This window comes from Phascolarctos cinereus, unplaced genomic scaffold, assembly GCF_003287225.1.
Source record: "Phascolarctos cinereus isolate Bilbo 61053 unplaced genomic scaffold, phaCin_HiC Scaffold_9;HRSCAF=440, whole genome shotgun sequence".
Taxonomy (NCBI): domain Eukaryota; kingdom Metazoa; phylum Chordata; class Mammalia; order Diprotodontia; family Phascolarctidae; genus Phascolarctos; species Phascolarctos cinereus.
The window spans coordinates 30,471,995-30,482,139 of record NW_027556402.1 but is presented as its reverse complement, the minus strand read 5'-3'; the positions used below and the strand labels follow the sequence as shown (position 1 = coordinate 30,482,139).

Below are 10,145 nucleotides of genomic sequence, written 5' to 3'. Positions count from 1 at the left end.
TCTTACAGAAAGTGGGATTTTAGCTGGGGAGCGATGGGAATTATAGTAGGAAGGCCTGAGGCAGAGATGGGAAGAGAGAAAATTCCAGGCAGGAGCGAATGGTCCTATGAAAATGCTGTTTGAGACTTGGAATGTCATGTGGGAGGAACAAGGGGGCTAGTGTCACTGAATCAGAGTGCAATGGAGAAAAGTTAAGATTTAAGAAAACTATAAAGGTGGGAGGGTGTCAGGCTATGAAGGGCTTTAAAATCAGAAGATTCTACATTTGATCCTGGAGGCAATAAAAAAAAACACTGGAGTTCATTGAATAGGGGAGGTACATGGTCAGACCTGCAATTTAGGAAAACAGCTCTGGCAAGTAAGTGAAAATAGAAGACACTTGAGACAGGGAAATCAAGTAGAAGACTGTTTATTTCAATAATCCAGGCATGAAGTGATGAGGGCCTGTACCAGGTGCTGACAGTGTCAGAGGAGGGAAGGACATGTATCCAAAAAGATGTTGTGAAGGTAGACTTGACAAGTTAATTGGATACAGGGGCTGAGAGTGAGGAGTGGTAGATGACACCTAGGTTTCCAGCCCAAGTAACTGGGAGGCTGGTGGTGCCCTTGACAATGATAAGGAAGTTAGGAAAAGGGAGAAATGAGTTGTTTTGGACATGTTAAATAATGTTTATGGGATATCAAGTTTAAGGTGTCCAACAGTCAGTTGGAGATGTGAGCCAGGCAGTCACAGAGAAGTTAAGGCTGAATAATTAATATGAGAATCATCTGCATTGAGACAATTGAATATATGGAAGTTGATGAAATCACCAAGCAAAATAGTACAGAGGAAGAAGAGGAGATAGGACAAGAGTCTTGGGGGACACCGACATTTAGCGGACGGGCTCTGGTAAAGATTCAGCAAAAGAGTCCAAAAAGGAAAGTCAGAAGGGTAGAACCAGAAGAATGGGATGTCACAAAAGACAGCGATTAACAGGGTCAAAGGCCACAGAGATCAAGAAAGATAAAGACTCAGAAAAAGTCACTAGATCTGACAATTAAGATGTTATTGGTAGCTTTGGAGAGAGCAGTTTCAGTTAAATGATAAGGACCAAAGTCACAGTTAAGAGTGAAAAGAAGCAGAGGGACTGATTGTAGATGACCTCATCGAGGAGTTTACCCACAAAAAGGAAGAGAGTAGTAAGGATGGAGTGATGAAAAAGACATGGGTATGTTTGTAGGTAGCAAGAAAATAGCTAGTAGACTGACTGAATATTAGTCAAAGAGTGGGGATGATATAAGAATAATTTAATGTTTAAAAAAAAAAAGGTTAGAATGGGATTAAGCATGCATTTAGAGGTTTGCCCTAGCAAGAAGGACAAGTTTTTCATGTAAGACTAAGGTGGAGATAGTGGCGAAGGCATCTGAGTGCAAGAGCTCCCAGCAAAATGGCCTCATTTTTTTTTTCAGCAAAATATGAAGCAATGTTCCCAGCAGAGACTGTGGGGGAGCCATAGGTCATCTAAGAAGGGATAAAAAGATTTGGGAAAGCAGCCGTAAGTGGGATAGTGAGTCAATTATAGGGATATGAAAGGATTGCCTTGTTGCAGTGAGGGCCCAATTGAGATTATGAAACACAAATTTGTAGTGTAAGCACAAATTTATAGTCAGCATTGATTGTTCTCACAAGAATTTCTGCATATTACATATCAAAGTTTATTTTTTTTTTTGAAAGGAAGCTACAGATACCAAGGTTACTATTTGGTTGACTAGAAACTTTGAAAAATTGTCATCCATGTGATGTAACATATAAAACATAATGTTCATCAAGTGCATTTTATTACTGCATAAAAACACAATACAAAATTGGAAAGATCACCAATTTCAAGAACAGTCATTTTCACATTTTGAAATAATTTTTTTTAAAGGTGACATGGGAGTGTGGGTTTTCTACACACATATACAAAATACAGAGTTAAAATCATTTAGGCCAATTCACCAGTAGCATTAATTTCCTAACTGAATAGACAGATTGGTCTCTGCTATATCCCTATCACAATGTAGAAAAATAACCTGAGTTATTTTGTATTGAGGTACTTAAACTATGAAGGAAAAAAGATCAATTAATGACAAAACAGGCAATTTCCCAAAGATCAGGTAGTTTCCCATAAGGAAACTGTGACATCCCTCCATTAACCCTTTTTTAACAACAGTCCAGCTGTTTTTCATGCATTTATAAAAACCTTGCTGAACCAACATTTGCCTTTTTTAGAACTGTTTAAAATTTTACTGTTTCTTTTCATGAACAAACAATCTCTCTAGGAAACAAATATTTATCATACATTGATACTAAGCATTTTCCATTCTCCCTGAATGTTGACCTACCATTCAGTAACAATATATAAGCCAGAATATAATTTATGAATGCCATAAAGGCAATTCTAGCTTTAGAATAAAGTCTTCTGGACTAACAAGGCCAAATCTAGGCGAAATTGACCCTTTGGGATAAAATATCCATAAAATTCAGAGTGCACATAGTTAATTAAACTTTTTTGGAATGTCTAGAATGTTCAGATTTTTCATAAGCTTTTTTCTATTTTCAAAAGGGGCTTTCAAAATAAATCTACAAGTCCTTGAGCCACATAAAAAGAGAGCAGATCAAAAGCTAAAAGTGGTCTCTTTCTTGTTTGCATTAATTAATAATTGAGATCTCAGCATCTCTTATATGTGTGCTGAAATGGTTTTGATTCTCTTCCATGTTTTGATGGGCTTGCCCATGAAATCATTTCAACAAATTAATGAGAATTAACCTGCCCTGAAGCCACTTGAGCCTTTGCTCCCATCCCAGCATTATTAAGGCCTGGAAAACCTGTTATAATTTTTCTTCATCTTCATGAATTATTTGCCAGTCATGGAATGCATGGGCCTCAGCTGCCTGGTGGTTCTCTGTTACATATAACATGCAACACTGTTTACCAAGGAACTGGTAAGCTGCATTTAATGGGAAAAGAAAATCCAACTTTTGGATTTATTTTTTAAATAGTATTTTATTTTTTCCCCAAATTACATGTCAAGACAATTTTCAGCATTCATTTTTATAAGACTTTGAATTCCAAATTTTTCTGGTTTTATTTTTGTAACATATGGTTGATGAGCCCTTTTGCAGGCCTGGAACCAATAACTAACTGGTTTTCTGCAACTTGCAAAAGAAAACAAGGTTATCTTTTAACTCAGCAGACCAACTGAAAGGCCCCCTTGCAAACTAAAAAAGAAATTCTTCATGTTTTTATTGGTTAATTGTCTTCATTAATTATGTCATCTTCAAAGTCAGATTACTCCAACTCAATATCTCCTGCAAACAGGGTAATGATAAGTATAGCTGTGAATCCTGTTAGCAGACCAGCATTCTGAATAATGAAAAAGGTTAAATCTGTTTTTCTTCCAGTTATTTTTTCTCTTAGCATATCATTCATCTCCGGGAACTAGGGAAAAAGAAAGGTAGATTTTTAGAGAACTGTTGCCATCTTGTGGTGAAACAAGACTTTAGTCTGAAATCCATAGAATCAGAGAATTAAGACTGAAAGGGACCTTAGATGTTTTCTACCAAAATCATCTCATCTTACATATGAGGAAAGTGAGGCCCAGGATTTGCTCAAAGGCACACATGGAACAGAGCCAGGTCATAAACCTGTATCTTCTAATTACAAATTTAGAGCCTTTTCCCAGCATATCAAATGATGAATCATTGATTCAATGGTCTAGGTGAGCTGCTGAAATGCACCAAATAAATGAAATTGCAGAAAAAAATGTGCCTTATCATCAAGAGTGGAAAAACCAAAATCATCTTTAGTGGAATAAGATTAGTCAACCATCAGAAGGCTCATGATAAAAATCCCGAGATCCCTCTATACCTTTTTGTCTTCATTTCTACCTTTCCTTACACATTAGCTCTCTACTTCCCTTTCCTCTGTCCCATTAGAAGAGAACGTCTTTGGTTCTATTCACTGCTTTGCCAAGGTAGAAACATATAACACCTCATTACAAGTGAATCAATTAAAACTAGGTGCAGTGGTTCCAGTCCAATTTCTGTAGCAATACCTGAAAATGCCTCTATTCAGACAGCTCCCCAAAAATGCTGGGCTAAATGCTGTAATTACCCACCAGTACAAAGAATCTTCAAGCAATCACAATAAACACAGGTACCCTCATAGGGTTAGGGCAAAAACAAATGAGAACAAATGATGAAGAGTTTTGCAAAGCAAAAAACATCATATAAGGTTGTATTATTAGTGTTAGAGCTAGCATGGCATTGTGGATAGAGCTAACTCAGAGCTGAGAAGATCCACGTTCATGCCCTGCCCCTGCCACATCCTAGCTGTATGACGCTAAGCAGGAGTAGACATTCTGCATCTTTGCCAAATTCCAGTTCACCACGCTATTCCCACCATCTTCACTTATGACATTGTCATTGCAGGTACTCCTTCAGTGGAACAACCTCAGTACTTAGGACCATCCTCAGCTGGTTCTTGAGCCAGAAAAATACATCCCATTGAAGCTTGAACTCTTTCCAGCTTAGGAGAAATGACCAGAGCTTATGCTCTGCTGGCATGGCTTCCAGAACCTAGTATCACCTCCACACACTCAGGAGCCATCATAGAAGGAGGGCATGAGCAGAGAGCCACCCCTCCCAGCTAATTTGTATGAAGAAAATCGGGCACTGATCTCAGCAGGAGCTCAGTAAAATAAACCTTAGGCCCAGTAAAATAATATCAGAAATTCTAATTTAATATAATAATATTGTTACATTAATAATAAATAATATTATTATATTGTTCATCATTAATAACATTATAAATGTTGATCTATTATTAATCATTAATATTTATTAAGATAATTGTATTAATTTCTATTATATGGTAATGTTTAATTTTCATTTAAAATTTAATATTTTCTATTATAAATATTTGATTACATTACTTATAAGACTATCACATCTTGATCAAGTAGTATTGTGACAGGGACTAGAACTGTGATTTCAATGGTACAAAGAACTCCCCAGTGAGGAAATCCCCTCTTCTGATGCAGGCCAGCACCTTCTACACCACTTAGCATCTCAGGGAATGGAGAGGTAAAGCCAGTGGGGTCCAAATCAAATACAACCAAAGGCCAGCAAACTGTGCATAACCACCCCTACGGGATGCCTACTGACTTGAAAAACCACATGTGAATGTTATCTATGTTATATTACCTATTATTTGTTTTTAAAAATACTTTCCAATTATCCTTCAAACAGAAGGGTTACAGACCATGATGCTACAGGCTGTGTGTCTGATACCTCTGGGGTAAACGACTCGCCCAGGGTTGTCACAGACATCCAGAATATAGCAGAGGTCAGACTTCAACCTGGGTCTTCCTGTCTTGAAAGCCAAATCTCTATCCACTACGCCATGATGTTAAAGGGACACATGTTTATAAAGGATCTGGATGGTCCAACAGGGTAGGCAGAATTTTATGGAGTATGACATAAAAATCTCCTTTTGCCTGCTAGAGCACACATAAGAGAAACCTGACAACATTCAACACCGAAGAATATGGGCTCAATTTGGAGGCAAGGTGTAGATGAGATCACTAAATTATCTACTTAGTGACTCTGAAGTGAAATCATTAAGAGCCAAACACCTCTAAAAGTAAAGAAGAATCCCTTATGTCGTAACATAGAGAAGTTTCATTGTCTAGAAAGGCACCCATGATTCATTCTATTGGCTAACTAGTCATCCAATAGAGTAGCTTTAGAACCATAAACACATTGACACACACACACACACACACACACTCTCTACTTCAAAGACCCATGATTTCATTGGGCATGAGACCTCCTTCCAAACTACCAATGAGGGTCACAATCTCTCCACTCTCTTCATAGTGGAAAGATCCACATCATAAAAGTTTCTCTAGCCAAAAAAGTCCTCTACTAGATGAGCCTTTCTATGCTTAGCTGGGCTGGCCCACAGAGAACAGATATAAACGTATGTCATCATCCAGTGAGCATTTACTAAGCACCCAATATGTGTCAGGCACTCTCCTAAGTGCTGCAGATGCAAAAGAAGATAAAAAAAAAAGTCCCTGCTCTCCAGATGCTCACAGTCTAACAGAGTCAGCAGCCCACATTCAAAGTCTTACTAGTCTTTCAAGACTTCCCAGCATTCCTTTGAAAACCCAGTTTCACCTCCACTCCAATCAAATACATAAAATTTACTGAAGTGAGTATGTCTATGTGTGAGTGTTTGGAGATGACACACGTACGATACGTAGTCATTGGGAGATACTGTTACACAGATTCTCCAAGCTCTTATGAGAAGACAGATTTTAACCACTGCAGTTAGTTTTAATTGATCTCCTGGTAATAAGGTATAGGTGTTCACTTCAAGGATCTGTGATTTTGCTCAATCTCTTCCAACACAGATCACACCACCTCAGAAAATAGTCTTCAGATGTTATGGTGGTGGTGGCGGTAGTAGAGGTAGTAGTAATAATAACAACAACCCTGGGCCTAAGCCTTCCTGACTTTACCTAGGTCTTCAGATGAACAAACCATAGCAGGATCCGAACTCTTTCGGAGAGTCACTTGCTAAATTTTACCTTCCGTTGGCATGGCACGACTCCACGCCACGATCGAGACATCAGAAGACATCATGAAGTGGGTCTAGCACTGGACTTTAGAGAACTTCAGCTCTGCTACTATTTCCTAGGTGATCTTAAAAAATTCAGTTAATTCCTTTGGGCCTCAGTTTCCTCATATAAAACTGATGGAGCTGCCCTAACTGATCACTAAGGTTTCTGCCAGCTCTAACTGCTGTAAGGACTTACGTCTGACTCTTCAGGAACCTGTGGACCCTACTGTCCAAGGGAATTTTCTTGGCAAAGATACTGGAGTGGTTTGACATTTTGTCTTCCAGTGGATTAAGGCAGACAGAGGTTAAGTGACTTGCCCAGGGTCACACAGCTAGGACGTGTCTGAGGCCAGATTTGAACTCAAGTCTTCTTGACTCCAGCCTTAGTACACTGAGCCATCTAGCTGCCTTTTGTAATCACACACACACTCAAACAGACACAACTTGAACTTTTCAGGAAAGGTCCAGTATGTGACTCCATTTAACCAACTTTCTTTAGTCCAAGTATGGGACTAGCTACAGTTTTCACTGCACAGATAGAGGAATATACCCTTCAGGGTATTCATCGAACTGTGCATCACCACAAAAGCAAGACACAAATAAAAACCAACTCTTTGGCTAGAACCTTCCCAACATGAAATCAACAAAAAGGGCTCAAGAGACAGTCTCTACAATTCAGACCCAAAAAATTAGATCATAGGTCATAGGTAAGGTCTGATACTCTCTAGTGCAGAGGCACCAAATTCATAGACGGCAAAGCTCCTAAGTGCTGCTAAACCAGGAAACATTTGACAAAATAAATAAAAACACAATGCAGCGTGTTCATTTGTGGTTTTCTGAGTTCATATGTCGGTTTGAGTTTGACACCACTTGCCTAGACTCTCAATGACCTTAAGATTACCTGAGACAGGTTTTAAGGCCAGCCGTCTCTCCATCTCCACCACACTGCCTCCATGTCTTTGCTGCCTACTATCCCCAAGACCATTCCAAGAAGATGCCTAAAAGCATTTTCCCTCTCCGCTAGGAGAGTTTTACACCACCGGCAGGCTGCCTTCTCTAAGGCTTGGGTTTGTCGCTATTATTCTTATTCTCAAACTTCCAACATGAGTTTCCCTGGAGAGCCAGCTTTTCTTTACCCTTGGGAGGCAGAACAATAAGAAATAAGGAAGTGATGAGCACCGACCTCTAGTCATTCCTAAATTTTAATGTAAAATTAAAACGAGAGTAAAAAAAACCTTCTTACCATGTCTGCCAGAGAAATATAGAGGAACATGCCACCAGCTAGTGCAAAAATAATATTTGGGGCAAAGTTGTTGCCCACCAAAATGCCAAAGGCCAGCCCAACATAGCAGGAGCATGCTGAAAGAAAGTTGAAAAATAAAGCTTGCCGAGTACTCATTCCTGCATTGAGTAGGATCACAAAGTCCCCTGGAAAAAGAGAAAGGGAAAATGCAAAATTAATTATACTGTAGAAGGATGTTACTTCAAGAAGAAACGATTACTGGGGTCTTACAGTTTCTTTCATTTGAATACAGCAGACAAGATTTCAAGTCCTTGGCATTTCAAAGATGCATCTGATTAAAATCACACCAAAACAAACATTTGATTCTTGTCCTGAGTAGAAGTCTCTTACCTAACTCATGAGGAAACTCCTCACATAGGATTGCTATGGAAGTGCTAAGTCCCTGAAAAAGAGATAGGGTACAAGAAGCACCAATGGCCAGACCATCAATAAAGTTGTGGAGGGCATCACTGATGGTGATCATCCAGGCAATGGTGCCTATTTCTGATAGCTTAGGCCCCTTTAAACAGGTACATGAACTTGGTTCCTTTTTCCCATCCTATGGAGAAAAAAAAAAAAGATAGTCAATTACCAAATAATTGCTAAATTAAGCACCACATTCAAGACACTGATTTAGGTATTGAGGGAGGTACAAAAGCAAAATCCTTTAAGAGTTTTGCAGCTGATTTAGAAAAAGAAAGAATACATGACAAGTTAATAATACAAAAGCAAAAACGTCATACAGATGAACAAAAGACATATTACAAATCATACATATACAGTTTGGGAAGCATCATTATTACATATAGTATAGAGAGACAAGAAGACTTGCCTCTACTACAGACTGGCTGCGTGACCCTGGGCAGTCACTTGACCTCTCTTTGTCCCCAGAAAACTCTAAGACTCTAAATTATGGAGAATGTCTGATCTGCACTGGGACAGTTGCTCAATGGACGTTCTTTACAACAAAGAAATCAGGGGTCCCACCCAAAACACATTTTAGTTTATTGTATCATAAGTAATGTGGACAGACAGTAAGTTCTACGATTGCAGAGGACGGGAGGTCACTATGGACGACCAGAGTTGTTTGGGAATACTTCATAGGTAAGAAAAGATGAGCTGAGTGTTGAAGGGAGGATTTGGATAAAGAGAAGGGATGTGGAAAGGTATTCCAGGTAGACAGAACACTGAGAAAAGTCATGTGAAGACAGAGTGTCCACGGGAAAGTGACTGGGATAATGGAGGGCCTCCAGGTCATACCACATGAGGATAAGGAGAAGTAAATGGGGATCTCAACCTGGACAACACTGGTAGTTGGCTCTCTTCAGGAATTTCAAGGGCTGTCCTGTACAAGAGGGATATGTTAGTCTTGTTCTGCTTGGGCCCAGAGAGCAGAAGTAAGTACAATAGGCGAGAGTAACAGAGACAGATTTAGAATCCATGTTGAGGAAGAAATCTCCCAATTCTTAGGGCTCTGGAAAAGTAGAACAGAGTGCCTTAGAAAGTAGTGGGGTCTCCTTATTCAAGGTTTTCAAGCAGAGGCTGAATGCCCAAATTGTCAGGAATGTCATATGGGGATTCTCATTCAGGGACATATTACACAACAGGGCCTCTGGTGTCCCTTCCAATTCAGAGTCTAAGCAAAATATTGTCAAATAAAAATCAACAGGGCACAGCCAATAACAGATATTAGATAAGGGCATTAATCAATCTAAGGATGTAAAGAAATGTGTATAATGACTCCTAGGGCTATCTCTTTCTGAAATCAACAAACCTGCCATATGTAAAGAAGAGGGAACCTAGGGGCAGCTAGGTGGGGCAGTGGACAAAGCACCGGCCCTGGAGTCAGGAGGACCTAAGTTCAAATCCGGCCTCAGACATATAACACTCATTAGCGTGTGACCGTGGGCAAGTCACTTAACCCCAATCACCTCATATTAAAGAAAAAAAAGAGAGGGAACTAGAAGGAGACTACCCACTCATTCATTCCACAAGACCTCAACAGACAGTTCAACACTACTAGTTGAGACCATATTTGCACCAATGACTATTTAGGATCTCATCATCTTTGGCTTTAATTGTGTTCATTTTTGGCTTTCCTTTCAACAAACAAGTCTGGCCATTAGGTTGAAAACTGAAGAATTAGCATGTTTACCATCTTTGAACATTCATCAAATTCTAAATGCTGATGAATAATGGTTCAAGCTTATAGA

General features: G+C 39.2%; 1 protein-coding gene across 3 annotated transcripts in view; it reads right to left on the bottom strand.

Moving 5' to 3' along the window:
* Positions 1-1,801: 1,801 nt before the first annotated feature.
* Positions 1,802-10,145, bottom strand: part of SLC39A8 (solute carrier family 39 member 8) — a 66,746-nt gene continuing 58,402 nt past the window's right edge. For all 3 annotated transcript variants that reach the window (XM_020988298.2, XM_078148785.1, XM_020988299.2), the window contains exons 7-9: positions 8,284-8,491; positions 7,894-8,078; positions 1,802-3,461 (exon numbers count right to left, since the gene is read on the bottom strand). In XM_020988298.2, coding sequence (XP_020843957.1) covers positions 3,312-3,461; positions 7,894-8,078; positions 8,284-8,491 — 543 coding nt within the window. In that variant the 3' untranslated portion in view covers positions 1,802-3,311. The remainder of the gene's footprint in view (positions 3,462-7,893; positions 8,079-8,283; positions 8,492-10,145) is intronic.